The sequence below is a fragment of the Nyctereutes procyonoides genome, unplaced genomic scaffold (assembly GCF_905146905.1).
Source record: "Nyctereutes procyonoides isolate TBG_1078 unplaced genomic scaffold, NYPRO_anot_genome, whole genome shotgun sequence".
Classification (NCBI taxonomy): Eukaryota; Metazoa; Chordata; class Mammalia; order Carnivora; family Canidae; genus Nyctereutes; species Nyctereutes procyonoides.
The window spans coordinates 37582172-37601051 of NW_026575142.1; the positions used below are offsets into that span (position 1 = coordinate 37582172).

The 18880-nt window shown below is 39.9% G+C and overlaps 1 protein-coding gene across 1 annotated transcript in view; it reads right to left on the reverse strand.

Moving 5' to 3' along the window:
• Positions 1-18880, reverse strand: part of ADCY2 (adenylate cyclase 2) — a 385343-nt gene that overhangs the window by 82566 nt on the left and 283897 nt on the right. The window contains exons 11-14 of the mRNA XM_055308552.1: positions 17651-17694; positions 13883-13963; positions 6270-6339; positions 3300-3397 (exon numbers count right to left, since the gene is read on the reverse strand). Coding sequence (XP_055164527.1) covers positions 3300-3397; positions 6270-6339; positions 13883-13963; positions 17651-17694 — 293 coding nt within the window. The remainder of the gene's footprint in view (positions 1-3299; positions 3398-6269; positions 6340-13882; positions 13964-17650; positions 17695-18880) is intronic.

The window sequence follows — 18880 nt, forward strand, 5'->3', positions numbered from 1 at the left end:
CCATCAACTGATGGATGAACAAAGAAAATATGGTGTGTGTATATATATATATATATATATATATATATATATATTCACACACACACAGTGGAATATTACTCAGCCATCAGAAAAATGAAATCTTGCCATTTGCAACAACTTGGATGGAACTAGAGAGTATTATGCTAAGTGAAATAAATCAGTCAGAGAAAGAAAAATACCATATGATTTCACTCATATGTGGAGTTTAAGAAACAAAAAAGATGAACATAGGCGAAGGAAGGGAAAATAAAACAAGATACAAACAGAAAGGGAGGCAAAGCATAAGAGCCTCTTATCTATAGCAAACAAACTGAGGGTTGCTGGAGGGGTGGTGAGTGGGAAATGGGGTACCTGGGTAATGAGCATTAAGGAAGGCATATGATGTGCTTGATGAGCACTGGGTGTTATATGCAACTGATGAATCACTAAATTCTATCCCTGAAACGAGTACTACACTATATCTTAACTAAATTGAATTTAAATACTAAAAAAAGTAAGCAATGACAAACTATCAGACATGACTCAGGAAGAAACAGAAAATCTGAATAGACCTGTCAAAGAGATTGAATCAGAAATTGAAATAAAACCCAAACCAAAAATTACTTGCAAAGAGAAGCTCACACACAAATGGCTTCACTGGTGAATTCTACAAAACAGGTAAAGAAGAATTTCTACTACTTTTTCACAAACTCTTCCAGAAAATGAAAAGGATAGAATAGTTCCTAACTGATTATATAAGGCCAGTATCACCCTCATACCAACACCAGACAAAGATATCGCAAGAAAATAAAACTGAGACTTACATCTCCTATAAATATAGATACAAGAAACTTGACAAAGTATTAGGAAACCAAATCTAGTCACATATAAAAAAGATTATATAACATGACAAAGTGGGATTTATCTGAGAAATGCAAGGTTGGTTTAATATCTGAAAATCAACTAATGTATAATACACTACATTAATAAAAAGAAACCCACCTGATCATCTCAACAGCTATAGAATCTGACACCTTTTTATTATAAAGGCACTCAACAAACTAAGATTAAAAGGGGATTTCCTTGATCCTAATAAAGGCACATATGAAAAAATCCACAGGTCACATTATATTTCATGATAAAATATTGAGTGTTTTCCTCCTGAGATCATGAACAAGAATGTACACGTATCATGGCTACTTCTATTGAAATTATGCTGCAGTTATTAGTCAGGGAAATTAGGCAAGAAGTTGCAATAAAAGGCATCACATTGGAAAGGAAGACAAAATTATCTGTATTGGTAGCTGATATGATTGGGTATATAGAATATTATGTCACAACCTGAGATTCAGACCATGAGTGTCTCAAACCTGTGGCTGTCCAGTGCTCAAGTTCATAGTACACTGGCATTCAAATGGATGCACCTCTTATCCCAGGGAACAAGAAATATCATGAGGTAAAGTAATGGTTGGCCAAAAGCTCTTAATTATAACCATTTATCTTTCCTGCTCTATCAAAACTATGCTCTGGCTCATTAAGCATACCAAGATGTTTGTGTAACACAATCAATTTTAATTAACATTCTAGTTGCAAAGCTGTTTCTTTTTAATGCACAAGCATAATTGATTTATATGCTCACTGAAGAGCAAACTTGACTCTTCCCTGTCACGAGGCGAGAAGAATTACACTTTTTAGTGATAATTTTTGACATTGGCACTTTAATCAAGTGTACAGTTAAACAGTGTATGGAAAAGGCTGATTTTAGACAAGGTCTTTTCTCCTTTCTGTGTTTTTCCCCTGGTCAATGTATTGCTTACAAGTGGTCCTGACATGGATGAGGAAGCACTTCTGCAGACAGGAAAAATCCAGCACAACCATACACTATCCCCCAAATGTCTGAAAGTTGTATTAATTATAAACCATTTCTGGGGGTTAATAATGGTATCTTTTTTTTTTTCAAAAAGAGTTTGTTTATTCATGTGAGACACAGAGAGAGAGGCAGAGACACAGGCAGAGGGAGAAGCAGGTTACCTGTGGGGAGCCCGATGCAAGACTCGATCCTGGGATCCCAGGATCATGACCTGACCAGAAGGCAGATGCTCAACCACTGAGCCCCTGAGGTGTCCCTAATAATGGTATCCCTGGAATTCTTTTTAATGTGATAACTTCCATGTCCCTCCTCCCTCTCTGTCCTCACCTCCTTCTCCCATCATCGCTCCGTTCACACCTATTACGTGGTATTCAGCAAGGATGGTAAGAACTCAGGGAAGAGTGCTTTTCTTTTAACTATTACGTTAGCATGCAGGAATTAAAATCCCCTTGTCTCTCTCAAGTGACAGTGGCAGACCCTCAAAATGAAAGGGAATTTGGTAAAAAAATAAAAACCAAAAGCTGAAAAAGAGAAAAGGCATTTAAATGCCCATTGCCATTACAGATCCCAGTAGCCTTTCTCTGCTAACAGGACTTGGGAGCTTTGGGGTGTTCTGGCCCCTTTGGACATCCTGGGAAAAGAGAGAAGGAATTATATTTGGCAGAGTAAAAAGCTTCTACTCCATAGCAACAGTAAGGGCTGAGGTTTTGAAGTTTCAGACATATCCCCTCAGAAGGTTCACAGTCTTTTCTTTTTACACTCATTTCTTAGGTGAGCTCATCCCATCCAGTGGGTTTAAATACTGCCAATGTGCTGGCTGTTCCAGATCACGACTCCACGCCCAGCTCCTCCACGAAGCCTGGACCCCCGCAGCCCTCCCTCTGTGAAGCTCCACTGCTTGGATGTGTAGGATACTGACACAAGTCTTTGATGCCCAGGACTGAGCCCTGGATTTGTGTCCTGCCCTGCCCCGCTCCTTCCCCAGGATTCTCCCTCCCTGTAAATAGCAACTCCATTTTCCCAATTGCTCAGACCCTCCTTCAGACAAACTCTTCCCCTTCCTGTTCCTTTCAGGGTCACGAAGTCCTCTATTAGTTATTCATTCATTCATTCATTCATTCATTCATTCATTCACTTCTTAGTCATTTTTCTCCCTTTTCCAAAAAACAGGAGGCAGTTTTCCCAAAGGAAAACAAACAAGACTGGAGATCAACTCATTAAAAAAGAAATGAGAAGTGAAAAGCGTTATTATCCCAATGAAAAAATAAGAGCTGCTTAACTTTGCAGATATTGACTTAACTGCCCCTCTCCCATGTCATAGAAGTTTCTGTTTAGAAATCCACCCCCTGTCTTTATCCTTTAGTATAAGTGGGTTCCAGGAGAGAAGTACACCCGGTGAGGGTCCCAGCAGAGACGCACAGGTACTTACTTTGGTAATACCAGAATCTGTACAATAAAGATGCAGAAGAATATGAGACAGGCGCAGGTGACGTAGTACTTAAACGCTGGCAGTGCAGTGGCTCGGTACTAAAGGGACAAGAAGGGAACCATGAGTGCTGTTCCCTAAGACAGGGGCTGAGACCATCAGCCAGTGGCCAACCTGTATATGCATCACATTCATAAGTCCTAGATGTGGCCAAAAAAACCAAAAACTAAAAAACAAACAAAAAAACCCCAAGCTAAGGACAATGGCTATTCATCACTGGCAATGAGTACTTCCTCCCTCCAAATAGGCCATGAAAGAGTTTCTTCCCCAAACCAGGATTTTTTAGTCTAACTGTTCAGAAACCCATTTCACAGCAACTGGATCACGCCAGCAAGGAGAGAGTGGTTGACCAGAGGGACAAGTGAGTAAAGAGCCTTGCAGGGTCCTGGTCCCCTTGTGGATCTCATGGCCACAGCTGTGTGGGGAAAGCAAATGACTATCCATATATTTTACTTTTGAAGAGTATTTTGGAGATGGAATTTCCTCACCTTATTTATTTAATTTAGTCCTGTTTGTTATTATTCATCTCAATGCTACCTCGAGGTATCAAGGAAGTTTGTAAGACAGAGCAGGCCAGTGGGCTTAGTTCTAGGTCTACGATCATTCCATGTGCTCGACTGGACCTGGCCGATGGACTCTTTCCCTGCAACGAGCAGGTTCACGCAGCTTTTCATAACATCCAGGGCAATACATAGACCAGGGTAGCTGTCACGGGGGGGCTGTCCATGCTTGAATCACACAGAAACAAAAGCAGCCAGCCAGCACTGCCCTCACAATGATGGCAATGACCTCTGTCCCTTATGTGACAGGCACTCTAAATGCTTTACATGAACAAACTCATTTAACCCGTACCACAACTGCCTGAGGAATAGTTCAAACTATTATCATCCCTACTTTTGGATGAAGGAACTTCATACCAGAATGATGGATTCACATTCTTAGGAAAACATGGCTCATAGGAAAACCTGGGATTTCACCTAGGAGGACTGGCTCCCAAACCCAGACTCCCAAACCAGAAGCTATACTGCCTCCCCAGAGGAGGGTTTTATCATAAAACTAAAGGAAGTAACAATTTTTGTGCCCATTGCTCTTGAAACCTCCTGACAATACTGACAGGTGGTATTAGCCATATCTGTATAGATGGCTGCCCAAATTGTAGGAAGTTATAGTACACATTTCTTGGGTTGAGCCTGCAGGGTTTTAGTGTAAGATGACTGACCTTTGGGGGGGGGGGGTTACTGATGTTTCTCTTGTGCTATGTCTTGCTGCCTTCTACCCCTCCTGCTGGCCTGAAGAGCAGGCTGGGGATAGGTGGACAGAAAGTGAGCTTAAATCCCAAAGCTATCTAAAATTTGCCTCAAAGTTGGCCTCCACAAATATGTACACCAGGGGAATATCAGCAAAAGCTGCATTTTCCAAGAACGATGGCCTTCTGTTTACCTGAGTATTTTTTTTGTGTGTGTGAATTTTGTGACTTGATACCCAGGATAATTTACATGCTGGTGAAGAAGCTATATTCACATATTTACAGAAATGTGATTACATTCTATTCATTCAACTGCATTCTTATCTTTTACCTTCTTTTGGGCTTTCTGTTGAGATATGAATTGGAATTTCTTCACGGTATTAATAAAGGAATTGGACTTCTATCAAGCAGGAACATTTAACATTAAAACAGTAAGTAACTATCAGCATTTATAATTTTAAAGTTATTCAAGGATAAAATAGTCAATAATGATGATGAATTATAGGAAACATCATTTTGGTAAATGGTCTGTAGTCGAAATGTTGAGTTATAAGCAGGGAATTGATCTCATTGAACACTAACACAAAATAAAGTTTGGGTGCAATTATTAAATCCAGCCCTGATGGATTTTGGATATTCTCTTCAATATTCATAAAACAATGAACTGAATTTCCTCAACAGAATTTTAATACCAGTGCTGTGACTTTTGCCATTAATAAAAATAGCTTTTGTTTAAATAAGTCTGTAATTATATAGTTGGATGATAAAAATTATCTCTAACTTGTTCCTTTCTCTAGATCAATACAAAAGGCAAATACAATAAAACTGACCTCTAAGAGTCGTCGTTTTTTTTGGGCAATAATTACTTAATTCATTTTAGCAAATCAATGGTAAGCTGGACATGTAAAGCCCAAATATTGCTTATTGCTTATTATTTGAGCCTATCATAGCTCTTACTTTGGGGGGGGGTCACAATGAGAAAGTATTTAGATAACAAATATTTAAATGTTTGGAAGTTCTTTTTTTCCTAAAGATTTTATTTATTTATTCATGAGAGAGAGACACACAGAGAGAGGCAGAGACACAGGCAGAGGGAGAAGCAGGCTCCTCTGTGGGAAGCCTGACGTGGGACTCGATCCCAGGACCCCAGGATCACAACCTGAGCCAAAGGCAGACACTCAACCACTGAGCCATCCAGGTATCCCAAAAGTTTGGGGTTTCTAATTCTCCCAAACAGATGTTGAATGTATATCTCATATTTTTGTTAAAAAAAAATAAAATGATTTGTGTAAGGAAACTGCAACTTTATCAGGAAGGATTTTGTTTTCTTTTAAAGACTTTTCTAAGAAAGTATGCCATTGAGAAAGCCAGTTATGAGCTCCTGTCCCCTCCCTGTGGCCCCGGATCTCAAACCTGTTGCAGTTTCTTTCCCTACCAGGAGGGCTGAGCAGGGTGACTGGCCAGAGAGAAACTCGGTCATGAGACACACAGTAGAAGAATAAGTGCATGGAAGCATCACAGGACAAGCTGCAAATAGGTCTGATACAGTCAGAGGCAGTATCAGTGCTGCTTGCTCAAAACAAGAGCACAACTTCATGAAGGTTTTTTTTTTTTTTTTTTTAAATTCACATTTCAGGAAAAAAGATCAGGGAAAAAATGTAGCTTACTTCTTTTTCTAGTATTTTATTGTAGAACAGGAGTGAGATTCTCTGAATGTCTTCAGACTTGAGCCACTGCCTGGAAATAAAAAAAAAAAAGACAGATATCATAAAACCACACTTCCAACCAATGATCTGAAACTTAAAAAAAAAAAAAATAACATGCATTCTTCTTTCTTTCTTGTAAATCATCCAAAATTGAAGATTTAAAAAATAATACCAAAAAATGGAATATGGAACCTAGGACTAATGGGATGTGCAAATATAATACTCTTATTCACACATGGCCCTCCTTCGAAAATTACTATTACAAACCAGTTGTCATACCAAATTGAAACTCACATTACCCAAATTAAATAAATAGGGAGATAAATCATCAAAAGGATTCATATTCACCAATAAATTTATTCCCTGATGTTTTATTGAAATCACATGGCAGTTTCATCCTCTGAAAAATCTGGTTCATAGAGAAGCACTGCTTTTCTTAGCCTATAGCAAGCAATACATCAGAGCATCAAAACCATTTAGAGTATCCTTCAAATTCTGTGAGAGAAGATCCTGCTTCTTTCACTTACAGAAAATATTTTTGTCATGTTTTGCATTTCTATAAAGTAAAATATTTTGCTTGAATGCAGTTTTCAAAAAATGGGTAAAAATGTTAATACAATAAACAATTGGTTCAGACCACTAATGTAGTACATTGAATGCAAACATCAATGCACACAGGTGATATACACAGATTCCCTTAGATGTTGAAAAATAGATAAAAAGTATATGAAGTATGCATTCTCACACACTGACTTTCAGAAATCAGTTTTGAGAAGGCAGTGGAAATAAAGAGCTTAAGGACAAAACTCTTCTCTAGAATGTTGTATACACTGGCAAGTGGAAGAGAGACACCTCGTGAAAGACCCAGCCAACCAGGCACGTGATACCTGGTATGGTCACACACCTGGTAATAAAATAAATGCACATTTGATGACAGAAAGCTGAGTGAAATAGAAAGACACACACTCTCACATTTACAAGCACAGCAATACAAGGAAACACGGAAGTCTGTGTATAGAGAAAAAAAATATAGAAATAAATACCAGCAAAATATATTACTGACTGGTTTGGGTCATTATGCTTAAGAATCTACATACTTTTATAATAAAAATAACCTGATTTATAAATGTCTATACATTATATATGTCTCTATATAATGTGTATATATGCATATATCTGTAAGTGTATACAACCATATAGTGACATCTATTACTATACCTGCATATTAATATACAGGGAGAGAGAGTACATATATATATTAGGGCATTAGACGTAAAATCATGTTTTATTTCTAAAAAACTGTTATAGCTGTTCAGTTATCAATTCACATGAATCTTTTCTTTCTCTTTCTTCTCTTTTTCTTTTCTTTTCTTATCTGCACCTCTTTTATTCACATTCCAAAAGAAGCCCTACTGGGATGTCAGTTCCTTTATCAGATCATAAGGTTTTTCTTTTTTATCAATTATCTTTTTAAATATTTTATTTAAATTCAATTTGCCAACATATAGTATAACATCCAGTGCTTATCCCCTCACATGCCCTCCCCTTAATGCCCATCACCCCGTTACCCCATTCCCCCACCACCTCCCCTTCTAGAGTTAGAAGTCTCTCATGGTTTGTCTTCCTCTCTAATTTTTCCCCACTCAGTTCCCCTCCTTTCTCTTATAATCCCTTTCACTATTTCTTATATTCCCCTTATGAGTGAAACCATATGATGACTGTTCTTCTCTGATTGACTTATTTCATTCAGCATAATACCCTCCAGTTCCATCCATGTTGAAGCAAATGGTGGGTATGCATCCTTTCTGATGGCTGAGTATTATTCCATTGTATATATAGACCACATCTTCTTTATTCATCTATCAAAGGATATCGTGGCTCCTTCCAAAGTTTGGCTATTTTTTAAAATTATTTATTTATTTCACATGAATTTATTAATGGGGTACTTTTCCAAACCACTGGTCAGATGTCTATGGATTTCGACTTCCTGAGGTTTATTTGGGAGATAGAGATTTGGGGTTCAGGGAAAGAAGGTCAAGTCAACTGTTACACTTTACCTTGTAATTGGCAAGTGCAGCCACCAACTGATAGTGGATCAGAGTCTCTAAATGCACACTGATGCTTCTCATCAGGGCTAAATGACAAGTTCACACAGGAGACCACCACACTGGGGGAGGGACATCTCCAGGTCCACCTGGAGAGCTCTGTACCCAGGACTTTACACCGCATGTGCGTCATGATGAGCTGGACCATCCCCCCATATCTGCACCACAGATGGTGCACTTTCGACTGAGGTACGGAAGTCACTAATGTATTCTAGAATGAATGCCATTTAAAGTAAGAACTATATGTAGGCTAATTGAATTTAAATTTAAAAAAAATAAAGAAAATTCAACCCCTGGGGAAAAAAAGAACTAAAAAATTACTTTTTGGTTTAAGTATTTGGTTTAAGGTTATAAGCTTTAGGTATCAGGGACATAAACTTTTGTTAGTATTTATTACTGTACGAAGTGCAGAAATATGGTATTGTCCTATTTGATGAGACTGGCAAGTGGAAAATAAAATCTGAGATACATTTTAACCATATTCACTTCAGAACTGTGTACTTATTATGAATATAAAACTATGAATAATGTATGCAGGTAACTTATTCAAAACAGTTTTTTTTTTCATTATTGAGAAAGAAAATTCTAATTTCAAAATGCCCCTGGGTCATCTAAGCTTGGAAGTAAACTAAGAGTGAAATTTATCAGGTAGGAAGTAAAAGCATTTCCACCTCAATCAGCAGGGCCCCTGTGGGCCTCAATCACCTGCCTGTGTCCTGCAGGTGGACAGGTAGACAGGAAGTTCTTGAGACCAGGTCTCACTTCTCATGTCCCTAGTACTTAATACTGAGTTTCCTCAGCCACAAGCATGGGGTTTCTCCGACCTTTCCCTCACAAGGAAGAAGGGTATATTCTTCCCACAGGCTTTGTCGTCTGTAGATTCTCGGAGATGGAGCAGTTCCCTTCACTGATTTGCAGGAAACGCCAATGTTTATAAACGTGATTTGGGTATTTGGAATAGGAAAGATTAGTGTGGGCTGATAAGGTCAAATATTATTTTTAGGAATTGGAATAGAGAGGCAAAGGAGGGAACAGAATGGAAAGGAGAGGGAAGGAAGGGAGGGAGAACGTCTGTGTTACATACAGTGTCCTGACATCCTTCCTGACCCAGGTGGCAGTGGGATGAAGAAAATGAACCTCACCCCTGTGCTATATATACAGTGAGTGACTCTCCAGTGATTTACAAAAAAGTTTTTTGTGTGCTAGGCCCAGTCAAACAAAGAAAATGCTAAATAAGATCCTGACTTGAGTGAGGGGAATGAGTACACTCATATCCTTACCCAGAATTATTCTGGAATGGAAGGATGTAGGTTTTTACAGCCAAGAGGGCACTAAAATAGAAGGAAGACCACTTTCCTACTGTTACAGCCTGAGGATCTGTGTCCCCACCATTCGTAGGTTGAAGGTCCAGCCCCCAATGTGGCTCTATGTGGAGATGGGGCCTCTATGGAGATAATTAGAGTTAAATGAGGTCGTAATGGTGGGAAGGAATGAATGACAGCTCACTCAGTTGCTGTCTCACTCTGCCCAGCCTCAAGCAGAGGCCCTGTGAACACAGCAGGAAGGCAACCTTCCACCAGTCAAGGAAAGAACTCTCACCAGAACCCAACCAAGACCAGGGTCCTTGGACCTACAGTCTCCCGAACTGTGCCAAGTAAAGGTCTGTGGTTGTAGCCCCTGGTCGTGGTCTTCGGGTATGGTGGCCCTGCTGACCTAACTCACCTGTGTGGGCATATTGAACCTGTAGCTTTGGTGGCTTTGATGATGCACTAAGATCCCGGGGCATTTGGGAAAGAGAGTCAAGGAAAGCAAGGCCTAAGGAAATGCTGCTAGACAGAGGCTCTCACCATGTGGAAGACCAGCCCTTCCTGAGCCCTGTGGTCTGAGACCCTCTGGTCCTGCTGTCCTGTATTTGTGCATTTGCACTGCCCAGCATACACACTGAAACTTGGGGCACACCATCTTCATTAACTCACCAGGTCCTTTTTTCAGTGTGAAGGCCAATATTTTTCCCTCTTAGAACTGTCACATTACCTCTTTCTAGTTGCTTTTTCTTAAAAACAAACAAAAAACCAAAAGGCAAATGTAGAACTTGACATGGCAGTCTGATTTGAAGATAATCACCTAGCTCATCTCTTTTATTGAAATTAGTCTTGGACATCTCAGTGGCTCAGTGGTTGAGTGTCTGCCTTCAGCTCAGGGTATAGTCCTGGAGTCCTGGGATCAAGTCCCACCTTAGGCTCCCCTGGGGGAGCCTGCTTCTCCCTCTGACTACATCTCTGCTTCTCTCTTTGTGTCTCTCATGAATAAATAAATAAAATCTTAAAAAAAAAAAAAAAGAAATTAGTCTTACAGGAAAGCCTTACTCCTCTGGAGAAAAAAAATGCCCGATGGTCTGGGCACCTTAGACTATGAGGCCTCCCTGTTCCCACAGTGAGGCTCCTGAGAGAAGTTTCTGGAAGGTCACCTCAGCGCAGAAGGTATCAATCATGCTTTTTTCCTCTCACCTTGCCTATCAGGACTCAGTCAGAATCTCGGGCACCTGCTCTGAGCACCTGTGTGCTGGTTTCTCTCCTCTCCTTCAGGGCTTTGAGAGGTGACACCATGCCTTGTGTCTTGGATGTCTGATGCCAAGCACGTGCTGCCGCTGCTGAGCTCTTCACTAAATGCTTGCTAAGGGACTAAATGAACTTGCGGACACGAGAATCTGCATATAAATCACTGTTTCCTGTCCATTGCAGGAAAAAAAAGGAATAATGCATCAAGCCAGGAGTCCCCATTGACTCCTCCAGGGGAAATGCAAAGATCAGAAGGACATCAAAGGGAGGAACAAGAGGAGGTAATGAGTTGAGCCTAACAGAAGGGGAGGGAAGCTAGTTAAGAAATAAATGCAAAGTGGCTTCCATTTCAACATTTTCCCTTTGGACTTCTGAGTTCAGTATGACATCTTTCCCTATCCCATTTCTAAAATGTGTTGGGAAAATTATAACATAAGTGGTTACACCAACATTAAACATTACCTTATGTGGAGGCCCAGAAAATTAAGGCCATTCCACCTTAAGTTCAGCGTTAGCACAAGTACAGCCACCTCAGCCCCTGTGAATAAGAGCTGAACTTCAAGTTAAGCCCCATATTAGAATGAGAACAAAGCTCAGAATGCCCTCGGCAGGAAATCCCATATCAGAAAGACAACAGAACTCCGAATGCCCTTGGCAGGGAATCCCGTATCAGAAAGACAACAGAGCTCAGAGAATCCCATATCAGATCTTAAGAAACTCCCCCACCCATTCCCCCCATATTGAAATGGGAAAAAAAAATTCCTCCACCCCTTCTGAAAATCCCCTAGACCAGCCCATAAAAAACCCAGTTGTAACCCACTTCGGGGTTCAATCTCCTGCTCTGCGGTGTGGAGTATACTTGGACCCAAGCTCGAGCTTGTAAATAAACCCTCGTGTACTTGCATCGGTGTCGGCTCCTTGGTGGTTTCTCGGATTTGCAATCTTGGGCACAACACTTAGAATAAAACTCCATTAAAACATGAAGGTGTTCCCTCAAAACGCATTTGAATATGAAATGGTACAGCACAGACACTCCAAAAGCCACCTGAACAAAAATAAGGCCAGACCAGTGATTATGCTTTCTAACGATTCCTTCAGTTGGAATACTCTAAAAGGTGGACACGAAGGTCATTTTAGAAGGTAGAGCTCCTGGGGAACCTGGGTGGCTCAGTGGTTGATCGTCTTCCTTTGGCTCAGGGGGTGATCCTGGGGTCCTGGGATCCAGTCCCACATCGGCTCCCCACAGGGAGGCTGTTTCTCCCTCCCTCTGCCTGTGTCTCTGCCTCTCTCTCTGTCTCTCATGAATAAATAAATAAAATCTTAAAAAAAAAAAAAAAGAAGGTAGAGGTCCTGCAAGAAGGCATGCTGAGGTTGTTTTTATAAACGGGTTTTCTATTATTACCATTACTACTGAAATTGTTAAACTTTGTCAGGGACGAGGTGTTCCCTTTCTTCTGATGCTGTGTTATTTTGGTGGGTCACAGAGTAGTAGGTGCGATTTCCTCTGGCTGAATGAATGTATCTGTCCACCTATATTACATGCAATCAGACCCTTCCCTAGATTTGGGCTGCCAATAGATTCTAGGTAATGTAGTTTCTCGATTTGTGATGTGCTGAGGTTTCAGCAGAGTTGAGGTTGACTTTTATACTGCTTTTAGTACCAGGCAAAGCAGAACATTTGTCCTGGCACTGCTGGGGTGTCCTGAGGGCCCCATGGCAGGTGGAAGGCACGCAAAGGCACCTCTAAACAAGTATTAATTCAACATGCCAGCATATGTGAATTGCAATTCTAGCCCAGCTAAGTTACTTCATTGTGTATATATGTGATCACACTCACACACACACACACACACACACACACATACATACATACACACACCCCATATACGCACATACATATACACTCATATGATTCTTTCTTAAGTCATGTAAATATTCTAAAACTAACCCTTATATGGAACAATCTAGAGAAGGCACACATTTTTCAAAGCTGTGCAACATAGTTTTGAAAGCAGAGAGTTCAGGTGAAAATCATTCATACTTTTTTCAAGAGTCAACTTTCATGATAAAAATCAAATAGGTTTGCAAGGATGGAAACTTTTTCATTAAGGCTTTTCATTTGGACCTACTGATGTGTTTGCTACAATTTAAACAAATAAACATTCACTGAGTGTCTAATGGGCATAGGCACCATACTGTCATCAATCTTCTGCCCTCCAGAATTCAGCCATGACCCATGCACCTAAGGAAAATTCCAAAGCCAACGAATGTAGTCATTATGTCCAGGCCGTGTGAGCTACCACTTTAAAAAATTTTTTCCCATTGCATCTCCTGGACCATTTAAAAATCAACAGCAATTCATAGACTGAACAGACATTCACAGACTTCAGATTTCATCGACAGAATGATATTTTGTCCTCCAAAGAATTTTTCTTCGTCCTACTGCTGCCATGAATTCAGATTCTAATTCTCAAAGCCTCTCTTCGACAAATTAGAACATGGGTAGGTCCACGTTCCCTGGTTGTGCAAGGGAATAAATGCATTTTGAATAGAGAGTGTCACACAACACAACTCAAAATTTCCTATATAGCATTCCTATTGATCTTTAAAAAATATTACTTATTGAACACGTTTTGCTTGTTATGATTTTTCTATGTTTATGTCATGCTATTTTCCAGTAATCTACTTGGAGAATATTTTTTTTAGGCAGGAATGAAACATTTTCTAATTACCGAAGGAGATTACTAAGGACAATTGAGATGAAATGAACGAATGGCCTCTAAAAGCATGGCTTTGTCATGGCAAGTGTTATATAGTTTATGGTGAAATTCTTGGAAAATGTGACACAATTTTCAAATCATAGGATTTGAAATAAAAAATGCATGGTAATTTAAGATTACAAAGTACTCACTTTTGTGCATTAATTCCATCAATTGCTTGAATCATCCTTTCATTTAATTCTTCTTCAAATCTTTTCTTTTGGGACTTGGTTCTGTATGAAAAGGAAATATTATGACAGAGAATAGACTAAGCCAAATATGAAGTTCATTTTTCTATGATACTAAAATTTCTGTTTAATCCTGCCATTGGATAAAAAAAAATAAAAATAAAAATAAAGAAGGAAGGAAACTAGAGTGTCTGAACAGTCTTTTCTCTATTAACATCTAGCCACTCTGTGGATTGAGCAAAGTGACTAGAGTTTTTGGTGCAGTAAAATATTGCCTTAGAGTTTAGTCAACTGAGAGTTAAATGATACCGGCATTAAAAAAGCGACACTGGAGATAAGTACATGGTGTTTGCGATAAAAGAACTTTCTGTCCTAAGAGATGCATTAGCCCTTGACTTGTTGCGTTCATAAATTTTATTTTATGATGGAGCACACTGCCTTTGGAAATTCCCCTGCAAAAATTTGGTTTGGTGGAAAAAAAAGATCAAAACAGTTATTCCTTGTTCATGCTTCCCTTGGTCAGTCTTCAAGAATTTGCAGGACTACAGTCTTCTTTGAGGCATATCAAAGCTTAATTGTATGCATTTAAAGCTTCCTCAGCTTTAATTTGAAAGCCCTATTCACAGGAAACCCCACATATATTTGCAGACATTCACTTGATCTTAGAAGAAAATAATCTTCGACCATAATAAAAGACGCCTTGTAAATAAATTAGGCCAAAAGAACGACTTCCCCAAGGTTACTGTGACCATTCGTGTGAGCATGATGTAAAGGAGAAAACCAAAATAGTCCCTATTTTTAAAAATTATACATCTGCTACAGAGCGTAAAAGCCCAGGCGAGCCTCACCAGATTGGCCCCACCCAGCCTGCACCTGCCTCTCAGTAGAGCCTCTGCAAGTCACCTGGTCCAATGTGGAGGGAGCACATGGCTTCTCTGTGCTCCAGTGAATTCAACTACTAATCGGATAGGCCTTCTACTCTGGGATAACAGTAACTTTTCTGATTTCAGACCCTCCTGTAGCTGTTGAAGACAGCAATTTCATTTTTATACTTCTTTTTTTAAAAAGCAAGTTAATTTAGCAGTCATCTAGGATGGTTCATTCTCATTTATAGGCGAGGCGCTACCTTCATTTTCTTGGTATCAGTCCTCTGCCTACACTTGAGTTTGCGGACTTTCTTTTTCACGAAGTCTCAACACATCTAAGAACAGTGTAGGTCCCTGGTGGCTCACAGGGAACATAATCCTTCATTGTTATGCCCGGCGGCTAACAATAGCCTTGCCTCCCTGAATCTGTTTTAGGATTAGTTTACATAATGCCTGTACAGCACTCGATGCTGTAAAGGTGCACACAACATAGTCAATATGTGCGTATTATTAACATTCTCTGTGTTTACTGATTACCTGGATAACAATTCCTTTTTTTTTTTTTTAAGATTTTATTCATTTATACATGAGAGATACAGACAGAGGCAGAGACACAGGCAGAGGGAGAAGCAGGCTTCCTACAGAGAGTCTGATGTGGGACTTGGATCCTAGGACCCGAGTATCATGACCTGAGTCGAAGGTAGATGTTCAACCACTGAGCCACCCAGGTGTCCCTAGATAACAATTCTTAAAACACAGTTTTCTTGTGTCTGTAATTTTGTGATTTCTGCTCTGGTAAATGATAGGATCCCCTGGGGCAGATAATCTACCACCAGGGGTTCTTAATTTGCCAGCTAGGGCTTTGTTCCTTGGACTTCAGGCGTTTCTGGAAGTCCAGTCTGTGTTCCTGCTGCTGGGCCACCCTGCTGTCTAATTTCTCTTCAAGTTTTCTCCTGACCTCTTTCCCCGACCTGTCCCACTCCCATGCCTGGTCTACGGTATCTAAAGACAAGGGGAGGAGGTCATGCGTTATCTCAGATAATGTTCAATACCAGGTAATGCTGGCTCAATGGCAAGGCTGCAGGCTCAGGGAGGTTTTATAACACAGGCATTCAGGAAGCCAGGACATGTGAGGACAGCCCTGGGGAGACTGATTTGAAAGTGGTGTTCTCCCCATGAGGCCCTGGGAGCACCAACGATCCAAACATCGCAGAAAGTAGAATCGATATGGAAGAGACTCCCAGCAAAGCCGGCAGGATAGAAGAGTAGTTAGGAGCTGAGAGTTTGAGGTCACAAGGCCAGGGCACAAATCTGGGCCTCACGCTGGCCAGCCATGTGGCTCTGGCCATTCCCCTAATCTCTTGTGCCTCTGTGTCCTCCCATGTAAAAAGGCAATGGCATTGTGTCAGTGTTGGAGTAGGGATGAAGTTAGATTTTCCGTATGCCTAGTTCAGATCCAAATGATGCCTATTGTCAGTGTCTTGCACCCAGCACTCGTCCCAGAAACTACTGCCCACATCATATGGTCACGTCCACAAGGTGATCCTGCTCTACTTTCAATGAATAGACCCTTGAAGCAGAATCTCAGGGAGGATGAGAGAGGTATCAGAAGAAATACGGAATAGGGGATCCCTGGGTGGCGCAGCGGTTTGGCGCCTGCCTTTGGCTCAGGGCGCGATCCTGGAGACCCAGGATCGAATCCCTTATCGGGCTCCCGGTGCATGGAGCCTGCTTCTCCCTCTGCCTGTGTCTCTGCCTCTCTCTCTCTCTGTGTGTGACTGTCATAAATAAATAAATTAAAAAAAAATTAAAAAAAAAGAAGAAGAAATACGGAATATAAAGTGAAAAGATGTCTATGAAATTTCCGTGGACAGTCACTTGCAGATGTGCTGCATCTTATTGGCTTGATGAGTCACACCTTCTCAAGGCATCTTACGGGAACCATAATGTTCTTAAATTGATACTAAGTTCTCTTTAATACAGCATGCGCCACTTAGATAATGTTTCAAAAGCCTAAGAACCCAATATCCTTACAACACCGGACTCTGAGTATTATATCTCAATATTAAAATTTCAAATGTCACCTAAAATACAAATTCGAGCTCGTTACAACAAATGGAGTCACACAGAAGATTCTGGAATGAGGTGTGCTACTTGCAAGGACGTGGCAGGTGACAATCTAATTGTGTTTAATTATACTTGGATACAACACATTTTCTACAGAATAAACTCACTTCCCTGTGGGAAAAGAAAGGCTGACTTAAGTTCTGGGCTTATTAATTTTCCTAACGACTTCAATAAGAAATACTTAACTGCCTAACCAATACTAAAGTCAACTTTGAGCCTCAAAGCTAGAGGAGCATGAAAAAGGTTTACTGCCTGTCATTCTGTGGTCGATGGTGACAGGGGGCTGTGGACAGCGTCTGAAGCTTTTATCTTATTTTGAGCAATTGGCAGGCCTTCTTTTCACTATAGAAAGGCCAGACTTATTTGGCTTTTATCTCTAGGATTCAACACATACACAGTATGTAATTTTAAGCAACGTACCCATTTTAAGAAAATTCAAATTTTTTTTTACTAGATATTAATGTTAAGAAGAGTCATTTTTAGGAAAAACAATTTAAAGTTCAAATGTGTTTGCCAGGTGCTGTTTTCCTTTTCTCTCTTTTAAACCTGATAACATGACACTAATAATTATATTTTTAGAAGCTGAAAACAATCTAATTGGGCTTTTCACAAGCAGCTGCTCTTTTTAGAAGAAATGGCCTTCCAAAGTTGTTACTCTAATTGATGATAATCACTTTCAGAAATAAATTCTAAAGAAACCCAAGCCTTTAAAAATCAGAAAGTACAACAAATACCATACCTTAAGGTACGATTTTGGAAATTATGCTGACCCATTGGCACATCCTATTTAAAAAAACAAAAACAAAAAAGGTTATTAGTTTCTAACCACAAACTTTAAAGGACAATGTTGCAATGATGATCATGCATAACATTGTTTTTTTCTTTTATCATGGAAAGCATCATTTAGGTAACAAGTACCCCATGGAGAAGAGGAGCTTAATTATAAATGTGAAAAAGGTGAAAATCTCAGTTTATACTTAGAATGTTGGTGTCATCTATAAAGTCTGGATGTTGGAAATATCAGGGTTGTTGTCTGGAGCTTTAAAATTGACATCCTGATATTTGCAGATATGACTTCAGATAAGGGCCTTGCAGGTAACTGTTAGGTATTGTAGACATTTTACAATCCTATGAAAACGTAGTCTGGCTTCACATACTAAAAAATGCTTTTAAACACAAATATCAGGACACCTGGGTGGCTCAGTGGTTGAGCATCTGCCTTCAGCCCAGGGCATGATCCTGGAGTCCCAGAATCGAGTCCTGCATCGGGCTCCCTGTGTGGAGCCTTCTTCTCCCTCTCCCTGTGTCTTTGCCTCTCTCTGTGTCTCTCATGAATAAATAAATAAAATATATATTTTTTTAAATTTAAAAAATAAAAATAAACACAAATATCCCCACTGAATCTGTAGCCAGGCATTATCCCTGAACTGGGCTGTTAAGAAACTGGCACCCTCAATTAAGTATGTAAAATCACAACTCATTGATCAAAAAGAGGAAACCAACATATGAGTGCTGGTAGTTTCTGTAAAGGAACTTAGAGAGAGACACTGGTCAGGGTTTATCAGTGGGGGACACGCTGCCAAATGTTCAACAGACTTTAAAAAACAACCAGAAGATCCACTTTTATACATCTGTGGCAGAAATTAAAGTTGAAACAAAGCTTCTCTAAGTGGCTCCAAAGAAACTTTGCAGCTTTATCTCCAGCATTAGATTAGGAAATGTATTTAGCTTAGGGAAAAGGAAGGCTATTTTTTAAAAAATAACTAGACTCCAAGTCTTATTTCATAAAGTATATGTGCTGCTGAAGCAGGCACGTATTACATAAAGTAAAATAATGCATTATTCACCAGCTCTATCAACGCTGAATCAAGAGTCAGTGGAGTTCTGCATAGGGGATTAAGGAAAAGAAATCACTTTTGGCAATGACACCGTTTGACCTTGGAATGTATTAATAAGAATGATGCCGGGG